The following is a 22,020-nucleotide window of genomic DNA, read 5'->3' on the forward strand; positions in this document are numbered from 1 at the left end:
TAAAGTTATACAAACTCATGAAAATTGTACAAGTTTCTACTGAATGAAAAACAAGCCAGGATAGAAATAAACAAATTCAAGACTTTCTAGAATTCAATGAAAATGAACATACAACATACCCAGACTTATGGGACACAATGAAAACCATGATAAGAGGAAAGGTCACAGCACTAAATGCCTACATTAAAAGAAAAAAAGTAAAAAAAAGGAATGAACTTATACTAGTAACTTAATGTACACCTGAAAGCTTGAGAAAAAAAATGAAGCTAGCATACCCAAGAGTAGATAGAAGAAATAATAAAACTAAGGACTGAAATCAATAAAACAGAAACAAATAAATCAATTCAAAGAATCAAGGAAACAAAGGTTTTTTTGAAAAAAAAAAAACAAAACAAAACAACAACAAAAATCAAGATAGACATATCTTTATCCAAACTAACTAAAAGATTGGGAGATAATATCCAAACTAGTAAAATCAGAAATGAAAACAGAGACTGAGGACATCAAAAGAATCATTAGTTCATGTTTTAAAAACATGTAGTCCACAAAACTGGAAAAATCTAAAAGAAATTTTCTAAAAGATTTCTAAATAATTTTCTATAGATACCACGTATGAAAGTTAAATCCAGTTCAGATAAACAATTTAAATAGACCTAAAACCCCTAAGAAAATAGAAGCAGTCATTAAAAGTCTCCTAACCAATACATATATACCTACCTACCTACCTACCTACCAAGGGCCAGACGGATTTAGCACTGAAAGTCTGAATTCTACCAGACTTTCAAGGAAGAGCTAAGTCCAATACCCCTCGAATACAAACCAATTTCCGATATGAATATAGATGCAAAGAATACTCAAACCAAATCCAAGAATACATCAAAAAGATCATCCACCATGATCAAGTAGCTTTAATCTCAGTGATGCAGAGATGGTTCAACATACAAAAAAACCTGTCAGTATAATCTATTATATAAACAAGCTTAAAGAAAAAAAGGCACAATCATCTCATTAAATGTGAAAAAGCCTTTGACAAAATTCAACACCAGTTCATGATAAAAGTCTAGGAAATATCAGGAATATAAGGTACATGCCTAAACAATAAAGGCAGTTTACTGCAAGCCAATAGCCAACAACAAATTAAATGTAGTGAAACTCAAAGCAATTGCACTAAAATCAGGAACAAGGCAAGGCTGCCCACTCTCTTCATATTTCTTCAATATAGTACTAGAAATTATAGCTAGAACAAACTGGAAAGGAAGAAATCAAAGTATCCTTACTCACAGATGATATGATAGTATGTATAAGTGTCCCCAAAAGCTCTACCAAAGAACTCCTATACTTGATAAACACTGCCAGTGAGATGGCCCTCCTATAAATGACAAGTGGACTGAGAGAAGAACACCAAGGAAACAACACCCTTTATAACAATCACAAATAATATAAAATGTCGCATTATAACTCTAACCAAACAAGTGAAAGAGCTATATGAAAAAAACTTCCAAGTCTTTGAAGAAAGAAACTTGAAAAGGTATCAAAAGATGTAAAAAATCTCCCATGCTCAGGTAGAATATAGTAAAAGTGGCCATCTTACCAAAAGCAATCTACAGATTTAACACAATCCCCATCAAAATTCCACACAATTTTTTATAGACCTTGATAGGGCAAAATTCAACTTCATAAAAAAAAAAAAAAAAGGCAACCAACCAACCACCTGATAAGTAAAACAATTCTGAAAAACAAAAGAACTTGTAGAGGTATCATCATCCCTGATTTCAAGCTATTCTACTGTACTAGTATAGTAACAACCACACTGTATTGGCATAAAAACAGACAGGTTGATCAATGGAATCAAATCAAAGACCCAGAAGTAAATCCACACACCTATTGATACCTTTGGATAAAGAAGCTAGAAATATACAGTGGAAAAAAGAAAGCACCTTCAACAAATGGTGTGGTCTAACAGTATTCTGACATGTAGAAGAATGCAAATAGGGTTGTTGGGTCTTCCGAATAACTGGATGGTGGTTGTATAAATAGATAAGATCAAAACACACTATAGACATGTTTAAAATTTTCAAAAATACTTTTAAAAAGAGGCATCTACAAAATGACTCAAGCACACAGAACAGAATGATTTGCTGGTTACATTCCTATGTTTAGTTTTCCTCTTTACTTTTGCTTCAATTACTATGTCAACGAGTTGCTAGCAACTTTACCTTGCTTCTTGTCTTTACTTTTGATTTGCTTTTCTGTTTTCGCTTCAATTTCTTCTTATTTAAAATTTTCTTATTCCTAGAAATAAAAGGTGCAAACATTATGAATACTTACATCAAGACATACAAAGTCAGTGAAATAGATATTTTTAATAGACACTTGCATATTTCTTATAGCTTCTATAAAGCAATATACTTTAAATATACATAGAATATTTAGTTAGTATTACAGTAGCTTTTATTTTTTCATTTTTTATTAGATATTTTCTTCATTTACATTTCAAATGCTATCCCAAAAGTTTCTTATACCCTCCCCTCGCCCTGCTCCCCAACCCATCCACTCCCGCTTCCTGGCCTTAGCATTCCCTTGTACTGAGGCATATGATCTTCGCAATACCAATGGCCTCTCCTCCCATTGATGGCTGACTAGGCCATCCTCTGCTACATATGCAGCTAGAGACACATGCTCTGGTGGGTACTGGTTAGTTCATATTGTTGTTCCTCCTATAGGGTTGCAGACCCCTTTAGCTCCTTGGGTACTTTCTCTAGCTCCTCCACTGGGGGCCCTGTGTTCCATCCAATAGCTGACTGTGAGCATCCACTTCTGTATTTGTCAGACACTGGCATAGACTGACAAGAGACAGCTATATCAGGATCCTGTCAGCAAAATCTTGCCGGCATATGCAATGCTGTCTGGGTTTGGTGGTTGTTTACAGTAGCTTTTAAAAAGACAACAATGGACAGTAATTTCCAAAGGGAGTCTATAAAGCTTTTTATCAAAGTAAAGCAAAAAGTTTTAAAAAGAAAACCTTCTTTCAAGACCTATCATCGGATGCTCATGGGGGAGGGTAGGTTGCCACTAAATCTGTCAACCTGAGTTCAATCTGTGAAACTCATTTGGTGTCAGGCTAGCTGTCTCTGAAATTTACATGTATGTTGAAGCATACTTGTGCACACACGCACACATATGTATACACATGCACAGAGTACATGTCATTTTAAAAGAACTAACATTGTTTTATCAGTGGGTATGCTAATAAACATCCAAAACTGTGTTCTTTACACTAGTGAAGGCAGCAGTGCAGAAAGCTCAAGGAACTTTTTACTACATTGCTATTAATATAAAGAAAATATTGAGGGGCTGGAGAAATGGTTCAGTGGTTAAGAGGACTAGAGTTCAATTCTCAGCACCCACATGGCAGCTCATACCACCAGTACCTCCAGTCCTAGGGGATGGGATAGCATCTTCTGGTCTCTACAGGGACTGGATACAAATGACACACAGACATTGGGTAGGCAGAGTATTCATACCCAAAAATAAAAATCAAGGTTAAGGTGAAAGGAAGGGAGGGAAGAGGAGGAAAGGAAAGGAAAGGAGAGGAAAGGAAAGGAAAGGAAAGGAAAGGAAAGGAAAGGAAAGGAAAGGAAAGGAAAGGAAAGGAAAGGAAAGGAAATTTGAGCTCACATCCTTAGCAACTAGTTCTCAGTGCCCCAACCCCAGGCCTGTTTTTGCATTAAGGAGAAGGAGCCTTCTGAGTAACTTAAGAGAAAATATCCTTTCTCCCTGTCCTCCCTCAACATAGTAAAGAATAAAGTGGGAGGAATAAGAGGCTAGCCAAACTTTTTACTTTTATAGAACTTCATATTCTGAATACCTACTATGATGAGAAATACATTCGTACGTAGCAAAGACTTAAAATAAAAAAGACAGTTTTTGCTCTGGAGGACATCAGAGACTTAAGTGAAAAGAACAATTTATCTGTCTTGTAAAAGATTGTCATTACTCTAATAAAAACAAAAGGTGGCCTGCATGGTGATTCTCTGCCTATAATCCCAGCATTCACAGTTCTTGTTAGGATACAGCAGGAGAATTAGAAATTAGAATTAGCACCGTGTGCTAAACAGAGAGACACCGTCTCAAAATAAAACAAAAATAGAAAAGGAGAGACTAGTGAGATGACTCAGTGACCTGAGTTCAATTCCTTGGGTCGCATATGGTAAAAGGAGAGAACCAATTTCCACAGGTTGTTCTGATTACACACACACACACACCATAGGGGATACAGAGAAAGAACTAACAAATAGATGAATGTAATTAAATGACTTAAAGATAGAAAAGGGAGGAAAGTAGAAGAAATAAGGAGGAAGAGGAGATAAAGACAATCACAGTAACGATCACAGATATTGAAGTCAAGTTCTTAAGATCTTATAACTATTATGATGGAAGCTGTGGCATAAGTTTGAATGCTTAATCACCAAGGGAATGGTAGTCATTGAAAGGATTTGAAGGATTAGGAGGTATGGACTTGTCATAGAAAGTGTGTTATAGGGACTACTATGCTTTGAGCTTTCAAAAAACCCATGCCAGAGCCAGGTTCACTCTCAGTCTGTGGATCAGGATGTGACTTTCCGCTACTGCTCCAGCACTGAGTGTGCCACTATGCTACATGCCATGATGACACCTGCCATGATCATAATGGACTAAACCAATGCAACTGTAAGCAAGCCCCCAATTAAATGCTTTTGTTTAAAAGGTTGCCTTGGTCATTGTGATGGCTATTCCTGGTTGTCAACTTGACTACATCTGGAATGAACTACAATCCAGAAACGGAGAACTCACATGTGACCCAGATCTTGACATGGGATGACACATGCTTTTGATCCAAATCTTGAGGCATAGTGGCCACGAAAAGCTTAGGTCCAGACAAGATAATAAAGGCTAGTGAGGCAAGCAGATCTCTGAGTTCAAGACCAGTCTGGGACAGAGCAAGTTCCAAACTCAGGCATGGTGGTACATCTGGACCATACCTTCTGCTGGAGGACTACATAAGGATAATGGAATAAGGAAGACTCAATCACCTTCGCCTGCTTGCACTTACTTGCCAGCACATCTTATTGGAACCTACTTCTTTAGGATTCCAGCTTATACAAAAGATGCAACTAGCTTCGTGGGACTGAGCAACGACTAGATTATTGGACTTCCCATTCTAAGGTGTCCACTGCTGGATTAATTGGACTGTAGACTATAAGTCATTACAATAAACCCTCTTAATATATAAACATTCCATAAGTTCTGTGACTCTAGACCCTGACTAATAGAGAAGTTGGTACCTGGAGTAGTTCTAAAGGAGCAGAAGTATAAGAATGAATCTTTTTAGTATCTGGAATTGGCTTAATTATTTGCCAGCATTTCCTAATTCATGAACACCTTCAACTACTGAAACTTCTTCTGACTCTCTTTCCTGGGAGCTGGAAGAATATGGAAGGACCATGGTGGAAACTACATTTCAAACTTAAAGATGTAAATGCCTTTGATTATCTTGATCTGTCAATTGTGACTGGCAATGGATTAGTAGACCCGGTATATGAAAATTTCTACAGTCTGGAGGAAAATAAAGAAAATTATTTTGCTGGTTCACTGCTCGTAGCATCTCTGGATAAATTGATAAAGGAAAAGAATAATCTCTGCGTTAAAACTGAATGGCTCCATATGTGAATAAACAATCTAAAGTTTTCTAAGTGTGCCCTTGAAGAGAATCTTCTCTCTAGCAGCCATGGAGCTCAAGTTGCAGAAAATCAAACCAAAGCCCTCATTATAAGGTTGGCTGAATTACAGCAAAAATCTCAAGTCTCAGCTTCACAGGGTGTCAGCAGTTAAAGTGTAAGAGCATTTATTAGCAAAGAATGGGATCCTATAACTTGGGGTAGGGAATCCTCAAAGGTTTACCTAACCTGGGAAAGTAGTACTCTCGGCCCCATCCCTCGAGCCTCTTTCATATGAGGAAATTAATCTTCCATTGTCTCATAAACCAGTCACTTTTTCTGAAGAAAATGCCAGGCAAGACAATACTGAGGTTCCTCAGGACCCACCAACAGTTTCCTCAAGGCAAAGTAGGCCCTTAGAGGGGAGGTAGAAAGTGTAGTCCATGAGGAAGTGCGCTACACAGTGACTAGAACCCCCATAGATCAGAACATCACTCAATCTTATCAGAAAAGCTCCTTATAGTAGAAGGTAATTAACTCAGACCCACAACTGACCAGGGAAAAAGCAACCTCCTGGCATAGCAGGGTTGATATACATTTGATATACAAAGACTATGGCACCAAGCAGATGACCTGTGCAGGTTCAAACATTAAAATCACCTCACTGAGAAGGGGAAGTAGCCACAAAGTTCATCCCTAAGAGAGAACCTATTTGCAGTTCATACTTGCTTGGAAAAGGAAAAATCCACTTTTTCCAATGAGATGTCATCAGCCACACTCTAGGGCAGTCTTCATGGTTATGAGTATTTGGCCAACACAAAATGGACTCCATGGGTTTCGGTGATGTGTGTGTGTGTGTGTGTGTGTGTGCAAGCACAAAGCACCTATGGGCACTTTTTGTCTTGCTATTTTTTATCTCATTGGTTTTATTTGTTTTGTTTGATACAGAGAACATAAAGTTGGGGGGTTGAAGTTGGGTGGGGGTAGATTTTAGAGGAGTTGAGAAAGGAAAATATGATCAAAATATATTACATAGAAAAATTTAATAAAAAATAAGCAAAAATAAGAGATTAGGACTCACAGAGGAGACAACATTGACCTTGGACTTGTGACCCAAGGCCTATGCAAAAAATAAAATTCCTTTCTCTAAAGCAAAAAAGAAAACAAGAAAAGAGAAAAAAACTTTAACTAGATCATTTGTAGGCAGGAAGGCTATCTCCAATTAAAGAAGTCAGATAAAAAAGCTAATCTGTAAAATAGAAAAGTAGGTTCCATCTTAAATACAGTCAGGGGCTGAAAAGACTGCTCAGCACTTAACACATTTGCTGATCTCACAGAGGACCAAGGGATTTTCCAACACCCACGGGTTGGTTCACAACTGCCAAGGAAGCCAATACCTTCTTCTGTCCTCTGCATATACCGGGCATGAATGTGATGTATTTTCATATACACATGTAGGCAAAATACTCACACACACACACAAAAAATTCTTTTAGTATTATATTTTTAAACTGTTATGTTATTTAAGGAAGATTAAATATTTCTGTAACAGAAAAACTGAGCCTACAAAAATTGCTATTGTGTGTCTTTAGTTTCTCTATAAGCTTATTAGTAATTGTTTCCTAACAAAACAGAAATCAATTAAAAATTTAAAACTCTCATTTAAAACTGTTTCTTTAGTTTTTTTCTAACTCAAATTCCAAGTTTTGATGACTCCAAATTTACAGAATATTTGGGACTAAAAGGCTTCAATCTTTTATTTAATTTTATATATTAGAGAAAACCTTATTTAAAAATCTCTAAATACAATCGAAAGTAATAATAGGCAAACATTAAATAATTTACGTTGTGGGCCATAAGATCTCTGCAGTAACTACTTTCATCACCACAGCATGAACACAGCCATAGATAGCACAGAGATAGATGAACGTGACTATGAGTAAAATTTTATTCCTAAATTCATATTTTATGTCATTTTTTGTAAACATCATATATATACATATATATATTTTAGCTTTAAAACTGTAAAATCTAGTCTTAGCTCATGGGCTACACAAAAACAAGAACTAGACTAGACTAGGTTTGCTACTTGTGCCATCTTTTGCTAAAGCCTGGTCTAGAGCAGCATCTTACTATATGCTATAACCTTAGTACATGAGTGTAATTGAACCTAGGAAATGCAAAACCAAAAAAAAAAAAAAAAAAAAAACAAGCAAATAAACAAAAGACAATAGTTAAAAAGCTTCCGAGCACACAGCAAACAAAACCTAGTTCAATATCAAACACATTATGAATCCCAGATCTTTCTGGCATTAATCCCCCAGCCTTAGTTCCGAACACACTTTGTACTATATATACATATAATGATGCTACCCAGTACCAATCAACAATGCCTAAAATACTTCAGGTCAGACTTGCTATTACTATGTGTTACCAAGCAGTGTTTCTGTTATAATACAAAGTTTTCTGCTCTTATAGAAACATGGTTTAATTATGAAAACAATGACTGTCTTATTTTCCTATGGCCATTCCTCAGCATGTATCAAATTAGTACACCTTTAGATTGTATTGTGCTAGAATGTTTTACTTTAAAAGTTATTTTGAGATACTTACATTTCACACACACACACACACACAAAAGAAATTAGTAAATCAGTCTTTGCTTGGGTCTGACCAATATTTCCAATCAATTCCTGAAACAGCCCTGAACCCAGTTCAGTCATATACTAAATACTTATGTGAAATAGTATTCCTAGCACTAGTGGTTATAAAAGATCAATAACTCACTAATGGATGAAGATTATGTCATATAGTATTAGCATCCACCAAACACTAAAAATTCTTTATGTAAAAATTCATTATTCTTTATATAAAAATAGACAAGCATATTCATCTATTAGTATAGTCATTTGCTTTCATCTTTAGTAAATGACAAAATTACATGTATACCAAAAGTTGCCTTAAAATATATTTTCTAATGATTTCTTATCAAGTAAATGTTTAGTTTATATACCTATATGCTTTGAGTATGTAATAATTACAAGAAAACTAGGAGAAAATTTTAAGATGTCCCTGGTCTAAGGTACATTTTATAAAATACCGTATTAGAATGGTTCATATCAAATATAAAAATATATATGTATGTATAATACAGAGAAAGTATTCAAAGCATTACTATGCTTATTGATAAGTACTCTTAAATTATCTTCCTTTCCTATGTATAATTGCAGGTTTCTTAGTATTAATTAATTATTAGTATTTAAATGAGTTGGACAGGGAAAATCCTATTACATATAATGTCATGCTACTAGCTTCTACTTCTCTAACATTTGATAGTATACAGGATTAAGTTAGTGCCTTCCTTCACAGATTAGATCATCATAAGAAAGCTCTAGAAGAAGTAAGAACTAGACAACCAAACACAGAATATCTCCAGATAAACTGAGAGCTCTGGCATTGTCTTTTATAGACACATGGAACATTTAGACACAAACAAGAACTGAGCTTCAGTCAGTCAGATGAGTACTGTTAAAGCAAACAAAACACTAGCGGTCCTTTGATATATGCATGGTCCAAAATGACACTAAGTCATGAAGACCTGTTGGTGGGGACAGTGATAAGATATAAGGTCCCATTACAGAACCCACGTTAGTCTCAGTGTCACTATATTGGTTAAGCTAGTCTCAAGTTTACTACTTCCTGCTTCAGCCTGCTGTACATTACGTAATTCATTCATCAAGGAAAAACTAGAGATTAACAACAGAAAGAAAATTTAAAATGTTGGCAACAAAAAAAAAGAAAAAGAAAGGAAAGGAAAGGAAGAGGGGAGGGGAAGAGGGAGAGGGAGAGAAGAGAAGAGAAAAAAAAAGTGCTTCCAAATAATAGCCACAATGGAAACTAAAACGTATTTCCTATTAAATGAGAATTACAAATATGGCATCAACACTATGGAAGGAATGAAGCTAAAATAGAACCTTAGACAAAATATATACTTTCTGCATATACTTAAATGTGTTATTGAAATTTATGCTTATAACCATTCCACTGTTCATTTTGAATGAGGAAAGATGGAGAGAGAACTGTAAAGCTATGCTGTCTGTGCAGAGCAAAAAAAGAAGAAGAAATGAAGACATGAACTTAGAAGGGTAGGAATGAAGGAAAGAAGGGTAGGGAGGAGAGAGGGAGGAAGGGAGGGGTGGAGGAAGAGAAGGAGAAGAGAAGGGAGGGGAGGAGAGAGGGAGGGAACTGAGTGAACAAACCAGTAAGGGGTGAGAGGAGAAACCTCTCCACCATACCTACAGAATCACACTCTACACAGCCCAGATAACATGGAAACACACACCATGACACAACTGTAAATTATTCACACTAAATTCCAGAGAAATTACCCAAATAACTAGGAATTTACACATAGTAGTGATAATAGCAGAACTAGATACAAGAAAGACAAGCAAATACATCCCTAAAACACTATGAATAAAATGGATAAAACAAAGACTTCCAAAGCAGACTCTTAAAGAGCAAACACAGTGAAAATAAGGTATTTCACAGATGTATAATAAGCCTTTTTCATTATTATTCCCAGACTCAAGTGTCTATCTTGATCTGTATTCCCTCAAAGCTTAAAGACACCTCAAGAATCCACAGGCAACAAACAGTTGCTTTGAGATGTGATCTCTGGTAAAGGAAATCACGAGTGACTTACAGAAAGGAATTAGTTAATAAAAGCTTTCGAGTTTTTGTCAGTAGACACAAACTGGCTTCAACCAGAAGAGGAAACCTCAATTGAGCATTGTCTCTATCACACAGGCCAGTGGGCATGACTATGGAGCATTTTCTTGCTTAATGATTGATGTGGAAGGCTCAGCTCAGGGTGGGCATTACAACCCTGGGATAGTGAGCCTGGCTTATATAAGAAACCAAGCTAACAAGCCATGAAGACCAAACAAGGAAACAGTTTCCCTGATGGTCCCTGGCTCAGCCCTTGCTTGAGTTCCCACTAGGTCAGGACTACTTGACAATGAAATGTGGTCAGGAACTGTAAGGCAAATAAAGCCTTTCCCCCTCCAGTTGCTTATAGTCATTGTTCTGTCACAGCAATGGAAAGCAAACAAGGACAGTGCATTATGAAAGGTATTACCATGATGGGTAATTCTACCACTGACCATGGCTCCCAGTTACTCCAACTGTAGGTAAGGAAAATGAGCTGCTTATCTGTTTCCTACTAGTCACTGGTTGAAAACATTTCTCAGGGAAACTTTCTATAAAAAAAAAAAAAGTCCTGCACAGACTTCCAAGGCTAAAAGTCATAGATGTTTCCCGGAGACAGCTGGAGATGAATGTCAAAGAGATTCAGCTAGTCCAGTAAGAACATCTGCTACAGTCCCTTACTTCTGTATGTGCATGTGGCTAGGGGGCAAAGTGAAGAATCTTGCTTGATTGCTATCTCTTTTACTTTTGGCACAAGGTCTCTCACTGAATCCAGATCCACCAATTGGCTGAGCTATCTCCATAGCAAGCTCCAGGAATCCACTTGTCTCTGCCTCACCAGTTCTGTGGTTAGAAATGAACAATAGCATGCCTGTTTTGTTTTGTTTTGTTTTGTTTTGTTTTGTTTTGTTTTGTTTTGTTTTGTTTTGTTGTTGTGAGTGCCGATGAGACAAACTCAGGTCCTCATGGTTGCAACAAGCACTGAATTAAATAAGCCTCTCCCCAAACCCTAGTATGATCTCTTAATGCCAGCTTCATGATCCTGTCTAAAACATCCATTCAAGAGACTACAGGAAAGGAGGCCACTCGCCCTGCTTATTCATGATGCCACGTTCTAATACCAGAAGTCTAGACACATCTGCTAGATATTGTAATTATGTAATAAAGATTTTCCTAACACTACTGTTAATATATTCCACCAAGAAAAGGTAAATACAATTGAAATACACAGAAAGTTCTCAGTACAAAAGAAAGTTTTAAATAGAATTGAACAACATAAAAATTTTAATTTCATTAAATAATTCATTAAGAAAATGGAGATAACACAGAATCTATAAATTTGAAAATGAGTCAATAAAAATTATCCAATTGGGGCTGGCAAGATGGCCCAGGAAGCCAATGTGCTTACTCTGTAAGCCTGAGGTCCTACCTACCTTCAATCCCCAGAACCAAAACAAAAGAGTGATGTGGGCTGGAGAGATGGCTCAGGGATTAAGAGCAGTGACAGCTCTACAAGAGGTCCTGAGGTCAACTCCCAGCAACCACATGGTGGCTCACAACCATCTGTAATGGAATCTGATGCCCTCTTCTTTTGGTGTGTCTGAAGACAGTGACAGTGTACTTACCATAAAACAAATTGATAAACCTTAAATAAACAAATTAAGTAAGTAAATAAAAGAGTGATGTGCCAGTTCCAGCATGTAATGTCAGCACACCCACAGTGACATGGGAGGAAGTTACAAAGCAGCACTGGCAGCAGAAATAATGAGACCCTGCCTCAAAAGCATGGCGAAAAAGGAAAGAAGTGACTCTGATCTTCACACACAGGAAAGATCTTCCCTGACCCCTCTCCCATCTTATTTTTTAGAATGGTTCTCTCACTGAACATGGAGTGCACCATTCTGGCTAACCTGGATGGCCAGTAAGCCTCTGGGATTTATTTGTCTATAACCACTCTTGAATCAGTCAAGGGCTGGGGGTACATACTTCTACTGTTCAGCCTGGCTTTTGTGTGGGTAGTTAGAGACCCAATCGTGGGCCCTTCAGCTTGCAAACAGGCATTTTAAACACTAAACCATCTTTTCAGCCCTTGAAAACTATTTTTATATCACGAAAGTAAACTCATTCAAAAGTATTCAAAAGTATTACTAGAGATGGAAACATGAGATACTAATAAAACAAAATCAATAAACTGCACCAGAATTTTTTAAATTATGTGTTTGGGTACGTGTAAATGTATATGTACATGTACGTGTACAACACAAGAAGAGATTCTAATACAAGAAGAGAATACAGGTACCTGCTGAGACAAGAAGCATAGAATCCCCCTTGGAGCTGGATGTTGTAAGCCAGCTAATGTGGATGCTAGGAATTAATTATGGGTCCTCCAGAAGAGCAGTAAATGCTCTCTACTATGTCGTCTCTCTAATGCCAATGCACCAGAATTTTTAATAGTTATAAATGTATAGGTACCCAATAGAAAAGACTAAAATTATATAAAGGAGCCATTGACAAAATTAAAGGGATAAAACTATTTTAATACCTATCTATAGTTAAGACTAAAATAAAAAAAAAAGAATACAGATATACAGACTGTCCAAACAACTCTCCACCCAAATTTAAATAATTGATTGTGATGGTTAATACTGACTGTCAACTGGATTAGGTTGAAAGATACACCTAAAAGATTAGAACAAACCATCTCTGGGGTACATCTAGGAGGACATTTCTAGATACAGTTATATCATCAGTGCTCTGACCTAATTCATAGCATAATGGTAGTATAGATTATTAGGTGAAACTATGGAGGGGTGACCTTGGGAGGCTATAACTGCACTTCGTGGCTGCTATGAGAAAAGTTTCCTGTCATGCCCATCTCCGTAGTGTTCCTGCCTTGCCAGGATGACTGAAATGTCAAAAACGGAGCCAGAATAAATCTCTCTGTGTAATATACTTGCAACAGAAACAAAATCCTAACCAATACACTAACTCTTATAGAACATCTAAATCCAAGAGAAAAAATACTCTTTTTAAGGGCAAATGGCATAATTATCTGATTGTGAGCAAAAGGAAAAAAAATAACGTTTTTCAGCAAATGTTAATGTGGTTGGAAGAAATTGCACAAGGCCCCACTCACAGAGGGAGAATCAGTTTTCTCAAGGGACAACCCCCGAGATAGGTTATACAATCAGTGCGTGCATCTCTCTCTCTCTCTCTCTCTCTCTCTCTCTCTCTCTCTGTGTGTGTGTGTGTGTGAGAGATGAATGTGAGAGTGAGGGAAGGGAAACAGAGGAAGTTCTGGTAGAGGACAGGAGAGAATGGAAAGGAGGTAATACAGTCCTCATAAAGTCATCCATGAAAGCTTCAAATAAATTCAATTTTAAAAATCAAAATTATAAAAAGTATGTGTTAAAAGTATTGACAATGATATTTATAATATTACTAAATACATGAAAGTTAAGTAAAATAATCCTAGGTACTGTGCTATTCAAATAAAAAAGCCAGGAATAAAAATCTTAAATAACTTAACTAAATGGGAAGAATACTAAATGCCTGGAATGCACCCAAAGTAGCCAAAGCTTCCAAGTTTCACACTACAGTGAATGACCTAAGATCCCAAAGCTGGGGGTCAGAGGTAAAATAAAGTCAAAGTGAGAGAAGTAGATGACAGTGCTGAGGGGAAGCCAGCCCAAAAGTAAACACAAGAGCAGCACAGTCATACACTCCTGGGACCCTCCTCCTCCTGCTGCCCAGCCTTGGCATGAAGTTTGTGCCTTGTCTTATTTTGTCTTGTTATGTTGTGTGTGTTCAGCTGATAGCCCTGGGAGGCCTGTTCCTTTCTGGAGAGGAGGCGGGGTAGAGGGGGTACTAGGAGGGATGGAGGGGAGGGAAACTGTGAACGGATGCATTATATGAGAGAAGAATAAATTAGAAACAAACAAACCAACCAACCAAAAGCTGGTTCATTTTCTAGTTCTTAAAACTAGACAGTGACAGACAAATAGACCAATGGAATAGAATTGAAGACCCAGAAATGAACCCACACACATACGGTCACTTGATCTTCGACAAGGGAGCTAAAAACATCCAGTGGAAGAAAGACAGCATTTTCAACAAATGGTGCTGGCACAACTGGTTGTTAACATGTAGAAGAATGCGAATCGATCCATTCCTATCTCCTTGTACTAAGGTCAAGTCTAAGTGGATCAAGGAACTTCACATAAAACCAGAGACACTGAAACTTATAGAGGAGAAAGTGGGGAAAAGCCTTGAAGATATGGGCACAGGGGAAAAATTCCTGAATAGAACAGTGATGGCTTGTGCTGTAAGATCGAGAATTGACAAGTGGGACCTCATGAAACTACAAAGCTTCTGCAAGGCTAAAGACACCATCAATAAGACAAAAAAAACACCAACAGATTGGGAAAGGATCTTCACCTATCCTAAATCAGATAAGGGACTAATATCCAATATATATAAAGAACTCAAGAAGGTGGACTCCAGAAAGTCAAATAACCCCATTAAAAAATGGGGCTCAGAACTGAACAAAGAATTCTCACCTGAGGAATACCGAATGGCAGAGAAGCACCTGAAAAAATGTTCAACATCCTTAATCATCAGGGAAATGCAAATCAAAACAACCCTGAGATTCCACCTCACACCAGTCAGAATGGCTAAGATCAAAAATTCAGGTGACAGCAGATGCTGGCGAGGATGTGGAGAAAGAGGAACACTCCTCCATTGTTGGTGGGATTGCAAGCTTGTACAACCACTCTGGAAATCAGTCTGGCGGTTCCTCAGAAAATTGGACATAGTACTACTGGAGGATCCAGCAATACCTCTTCTGGGCTTATATCCAGAAGATGTCCCAACCGGTAAGAAGGACACATGCTCCACTATGTTCATAGCAGCCCTATTTATAATAGCCAGAAGCTGGAAAGAACCCAGATGCCCCTCAACAGAGGAATGGATACAGAAATTATGGTACATTTACACAATGGAGTACTACTCAGCTATTAAAAAGAATGAATTTATGAAATTCCTAGCCAAATGGATGGACCTGGAGGGCATCATCTTGAGTGAGGTAACACAATCACAAAGGAACTCACACAATATGTATTCACTGATAAGTGGATATTAGCCCAAAACTTAGGATACCCAAGATATAAGATACAATTTGCTAAACGCATGAAACTCAAGAAGAATGAAGACCAAAGTGTGGACACTTTGCCCCTTTTTAGAATTGGGAACAAAACACCCAGGGAAGGAGTTACAGAGACAAAGTTCGTAGCTGTGATGAAAGGATGGACCATCTAGAGACTGCCATATTCAGGGATCCTTCCCATAATCAGCTTCCAAATGCTGACACCATTGCATACACTAGCAAGATTTTGCTGAAAGGACCCAAATATAGCTGTCTCTTGTGAGACGATGCCGGGGCCTAGAAAACACAGGAGTGGATGCTCACAGTCAGCTATTGGATGTATCACAGGACTCCCAATGGAGAAGCCAGAGAAAGTACCCAAGGAGCTAAAGGGATCTGCAACCCTATAGTTGGAACAACATGATGAACTAACCAGTACCCCGGAGCTCTTGTCTCTAGCTGCATATGTATCGAAAGATGGCCTAGTGGGCCATCACTGGAAAGAGAGGCCCATTGGACTTGCAAACTTTATAGGCCCCAAGATAGGGGAATGCCAGGGCCAAAAGAATGGGAATGGGTGGGTAGGGAAGTGGGGGGCGGTACGGGGGAATGTTGGGATAGCATTGGAAATGTAATTGAGGAAAATATGTAATAAAAAATATTAAAAATTAAAAAAAAACAAAAACAAATAAGTACTGACCACCTAAGATTTTTGTACAGATAAAATATTAATAAATATTTAGGGCAGTTTCTGGAACAACAAATATTGGCTATAAACCTTAAAATCTGAGAATGAGACTACAAAGATAATCAGATTGTACTGGAAATGAACATTTATATAGAGTGCTACTGTGTGTGCTAAAGCTACTAGGGAAACTCAGAGGACTTATAATAGTTACTTTTCTCATTGCTTCTACAGAATACCTAACAAAAGCCACTTAAAAGGGGGTTTATTTCGGCTCATGGCTTGAGAAAATAGAATCCATCATGGTGAGGAACATGTGGTTAATGTGTGAGACTGTTTGTCACCCCATTCACTCAGCCGAGAAGCAGAGATAGATGAAATGCTGCTGCTCTGCTTGCTTTTGCCTTTTTTATTCACTCGGGGACTCCAATATATAGAATGATGCTGCCTACATTCAAAGTGTTCTTTCTTCTTCAGTTAAATGTCTCTGAACATTTCTTCATAGTTATCTTCAGATGTGTATTTCCTAAGTGATCTTAAACATAGGTAGTTGACTATGAAGATTAGCCATCACAAGAATACTGTGTACAAAAATAAACACTTATTTGGACAAAAAAAAAAAAAAAAAAAAAAAAACCTAGAAAATGAATAGAATGAATGAATGAATGTTATCAGAAATGAAAGAGGAATTATCATTACTAACTGTACAGACATTAAAATAAAAAATTTGTGGAAACTATGAGATGGCAGCAAATCAGTACCGTACCAGCCTTTCAGAAGTTCACTGGTGAATTCTATCAGGCTTCTGTGACTCTCTTTAGAGGTTGAAACAGAAGACACCATCCTGGCTCACTTTATGAGGCCAGGGTAACAGTGACATTAATCTGGACATGGCAATGAAACATTAGAAAAGTATAAGCCAGCATCTCTCATGAATGCATATGCAAAAGAGAACCTCTAAATTTTATCAAATTTTATCCAGCAGTACACAAAAACATTCACAGCAACCAAAGTGTAATGTATCGCAGCTAGGTATGTATCATCTGAAAAGAAAATTAACAGGCTAAAAATAATCTATTAGATGATCACATCAATAGATGCAGGAAAGGTATTTGACAAATTCAACCCCTAGTTCATAATAAAAGTTCTCAGTAAACTAGAAATTAAGAATGTTTCCTCAACATGCAGAAAGAATACCTGCAGAAACTCCTCCAGATGATGCCAGACTTGACAGTGAGAAAGTACAAGCTTTCTCACTAAGACCAGAAACAAAGCAATGGTGTGCCTGCTCTCTCACCACTCTATCAGTATCTCTGTGAGAACTACAGCTAATGCAATAAAACAAGAGAAAGAAAGATGGATGATATGGCTTCCTAGGTCAAAAATCTAAAGGAAGAGACAAAACAAAAGAACCCTGGTATACCTAATAAAAGATTATAGCATGTATGCACAAAACATTAGCATTGTGTATGTATATATGTGTGCGTGTATATGTGTCTCGTTTTCCTATATACCAGAAGCAAAGTAGAATATAAAAATGTTGTATCCTCAACAAAGAAATCATTAGAAAATATATTTTAAGGCAACTTTTGGTAAGAGCTAAATAAAGAAAACGGCAAAATTCTAATAAAAGAAACTAAATAACAAATATCCCGTAGATGCAGATAGGAAAGCTCAATATTATTATCAAGATGTCCTCTTTCTAATCCATTAATCTAAGAGAGTTTCAATAAATATTCTAGTAGGTTATTTCTGGGATTTTGACAAATGTTTAAGAGTTTATGAGAAGAGACAAACACCCATAATAGCTAAGACAATGTGAAAAGAAAAAAGTAAATATCTCACTTCAAGATTTCCTATAAGACTAGAGTAACAAAGACCATGTAGTACTGAAGAAACAAGAGACAGCCCAACAGAACAGAGAGCAGGGAACTCAGAACAGACCCACATAAATACAGCCAAGTAGCAGTAGAAGAGAAGCAAAGAGAGCAACAACGAAACAAAGGATGTTGGAACAACTAGACACCCAAGCCTTGTAGCCTACACACAAAGATTAACTCAAAATGGAAAATAAACCGTGCGTGCAAAACACAAAACAATACAGTGTTCAGAAGATGAAACAGGAGATACTCTAGACAGCCCCAAGTTTTTTTTTTTTTTAAATAAAATGGTAAAGCATGAACTAGGAAAAAAAATAGTTGAGAACTTCATTAAAATCAAAACTACCCGCTTTCAAAAAAAAAGTATCAATAGAATGAGAAAAAATGATACAGATTAGGAGAAAATATCTACCTATAAAAGACATAGCTAATAGAAGACTATTATCAAAACTATTCAAGAACTCTCTAGGGCTGGAGAGATGGCTCAGCAGTTAAGAGCACTGACTGCTTTTCCAGGGGTCCTGAGTTCAAATCCCAGCAACCACATGGTGGCTCACAACCATCTGTAATGGGATCAGATGCCCTCTCCTGGTGTCCTGAACACAGCAATGGTGTACTCACACACATAAAATAAATAAGTAAATTTTAAAAAAAGAATAGAAAAGGAAAAAGAACTCTCTAATCCAACAGTACCAAAACAACAATGTTGGAGTTTAAAAGTGAGAAAACATCCTTGATATGTCCCCAAAGTAGATACAGAAATAACAAACCAGCCCCTGAAAAGGAGTTCTAAACAGGTGTTACCACACTAATACAGATTAAAACAACAACGAGATCCATCAATCAGAATGCCCAAAATCCAGAACACTGACAACACTTAATGTCGCTGAGGACACAGAGCAATGCAAACTCTCATATGCTACTGGAAGCTTTGTTTCATATATATAAATGGTGCATCCACTGGGGGCAGAGAATTTGGCAGTTTCTTACAAAACTAAACATATCCTGACCATATGATCCAGCGACAATTACAGATTCTGGAATGTATTTATCCAGAGAAGCTGGAAACATGTCCACACAAAAAAACCTGCACATGGATGTTTATAGGAATTTCATTCATAATTGTCAAAACTTAGGAGCAGCCAAGATTCCCTTCCAGAGAACCAATTATGGCACTTTTAAGCGGCAAATATCATTAAGTATTAAAAGAAACAAGCTATCAGGCCATTAAAGAAAAAACACATACCACTAAGTACCTCGGATGGAGTCTATCAAATATTTATGAACACTGAGCCTATACAATTTTGAATACAGAATAATTATTAAATTCATTTTATGAGGATAACTATAATACTAACATCTGAGAGACACCCACTAGATCATTCATGTGACAAACACCTCTGATCTGTTGTGTTGACAACCCGACTTTCCAAACAGGTCCATAAGCCCAATCCAAAGGAAAGTTTCTTTGGACCTCTGAGCCCTACCAACTGTAGATTCAAGTATAACAGGATTCTTCTGTGTTTTCTTTTTAAATGTTTCTCATTTAAGAACCAGTATCTCTTAACTCCTCCTTCGAAAGCTCTGATGACAGGAAACACAAACTGCCCAACTGTATCACTGAGAATGATGTTGGGTAGAACCACTCCTAACTGTGCTTTTGTCTGGGAATGTCAAAGCACACATGCTCATCCTTGCAGAGCATCATGTTCAAGCCAGGTTACTGTCATCAGTATTGCCATCAGAAGACTTGATGCCCTATCAGATCAGCAGCTTCTGGGTCATGTGGTGTATGATGAGACAAATGGAGCTCACCGGTCCTTCTTTGATATCCAGTGGATTCTTAGTCTAAAACAATCCCTGTGCTAAGGGCAACTATTGGGCACTGTAACAATTCTCAAGCATGGAGTCAGACTGAAGAGGCCACCCTCCTGTGCAGCTCCATATTTCTGACAAGTAATGCTTGATTTGTATCACAACCACCAAAAGCCTAACTGCAAAAATAGGATGCCATCAAAAGAAATGTAGTAGTAACTAAAGTCAAAACCATTAACTATTTCAAACTAGTGGTGAGACAGACACTGTAGTATTTCCTTTGAAAAGTTCGAATATCATATATTTCTGTGTGTCTATTGGGGTGGTTTAGAGTATCTCAGTTTAGTTTAGAAATGTACGTGTGTGTGTGTGTGTGTGTGTGTGTGTGTGAGAGAGAGAGAGAGAGAGAGAGAGAGAGAGAGAGAGATCCAGTGCCTTCATGCCTTAACTCTATTTATTGGTTTGTTATAACTAGAGATGGTCCAGGAGAGGCAGGAGAGTACAAACTTCTACACAGTCTTTAAGAAGGCGTTTTCTACTCATAAATAAGCAACTTCTGGAAGCCGAGAGGACTTTGGGAAATTTACAGATTCTAAGGTTTACAGGTACATCAATACAGAGAGAGGTTCTATTCTAAGGGTCAAGAATCCATTTCAACCCAATCAGAACACCGACCATGGTTATAGCAAACAAGAATTCTATCTACCCTAGCTCCTTCAACATTAAGCCTTTGGTTGACCTGCCCTTTGCTTCTTATCCCCACTGCAGATATTCCTCTATATGTTACTAAAAAAGAAAAAGAAAATTCCTTTTACCTTTCATGCCCAATTACTTTCAGCTTTTCTTCGCCATTCTCATCTATCAATGTCATTTAGCAACATCGGGCACATTATACTACCCCTATAATGAATACTTCCCTAAACCTCTCAAAAGTCCAAGATACAGTACCCACCAGGACATTTCGAATCACAGACACCGCAATCCGCATGGCAGTTTTGGGTTTTTTTTTTTCTTTTTTCATTTGTAAAAGCATATGACTTAATGTTTTGTTTTGGTTTTATCTATTTTTTATTAGATATTTTCTTTATATACATTTCAAATTTCAAATGTTATCCCGAAAGTTACCTATACCCTCCAACCGCCCTGCTCCCCTATCCACCCACTCCTGCTTCTTGGCCCTAGCATTCCCCTGTACTGGGGCATATAAAGTTTGCAATACCAAGGGGTCTCTCTTCCCAGTGATGGCCGACCAGGCCATCTTCTGCTACATATGCAGCTAGAGACACGAGCTCTGGGGGGGTTACTGGTTAGTTCATATTGTTGTTCACCTATAGGGTTGCAGACCCCTTCAGCTCCTTGGGTGCTTTCTCTAGCTTCTCCATTGAAGACCCTGTGTTCCATCTTTTAGATGACTGTGAACATCCACTACTGTATTTGCCAGGCACTGGCATAGCCTCATACAAGACAGCTATAACAGGGTCCCTTCAGCAAAATCCTTCTGGCATTGTGCAATAGTGTCTGGGTTTGGTGACTGATTATGGGATGGATCCCCGGGTGGGATAGTCTCTGGATAGTCCATCCTTTCGTCTTAGCTCCAAACTTTGTCTCTGTAACTCCTTTCAAGGGTATTTTATTCCCTATTCTAAGGAGGAATGAAGTATCTACCCATTGGTATTTCCTCTTCTTGATTTTCTTGTGTTTTGCAAATTGTATCTTGGGTGTTCTATGTTTCTGAGCTAATATCCACTTATCAGTGAGTACATATTGTGTGAGTTCATTTGTGATTGGGTTACCTCACTAAGGATGATATCCTCCAGGTCCATCCATTTGTCCAAGATTTCATAAATCCATTGTTTTTAATAGCTGAGAAGTACTCCATTATGTAAATGTACCACATTTTCTGTATCCATTCTTCTGTTGAGGGACATCTGGGTTGTTTCCAGATTCTGGCTATTATAAATAAGGCTGCTATGAACATAATGGAGCATGTGTCCTTATTACATGTAGGAACTTCTTCTGGGTATGTGCCCAGGAGAGGTATTGCTGGATCTTCTAGCAGTATTATGTCCAATTTTCTGAGGAACTGCCAGA

At 37.6% G+C, this 22,020-nt stretch overlaps 1 protein-coding gene across 13 annotated transcripts in view; it reads right to left on the reverse strand.

Moving 5' to 3' along the window:
* The window catches only part of Mycbp2 (MYC binding protein 2), a 233,148-nt gene that overhangs the window by 202,027 nt on the left and 9,101 nt on the right, over positions 1 to 22,020 (reverse strand). For all 13 annotated transcript variants that reach the window (XM_085828830.1, XM_085828825.1, XM_029468874.2 and 10 more), the window contains exon 2: positions 2,217 to 2,292. In XM_085828830.1, coding sequence (XP_085684956.1) covers positions 2,217 to 2,292 — 76 coding nt within the window. The remainder of the gene's footprint in view (positions 1 to 2,216; positions 2,293 to 22,020) is intronic.

The sequence above is a fragment of the Mus caroli genome, unplaced genomic scaffold, assembly GCF_978045245.1.
Source record: "Mus caroli unplaced genomic scaffold, Mus_caroli_1 scaffold_12, whole genome shotgun sequence".
Classification (NCBI taxonomy): domain Eukaryota; kingdom Metazoa; phylum Chordata; class Mammalia; order Rodentia; family Muridae; genus Mus; species Mus caroli.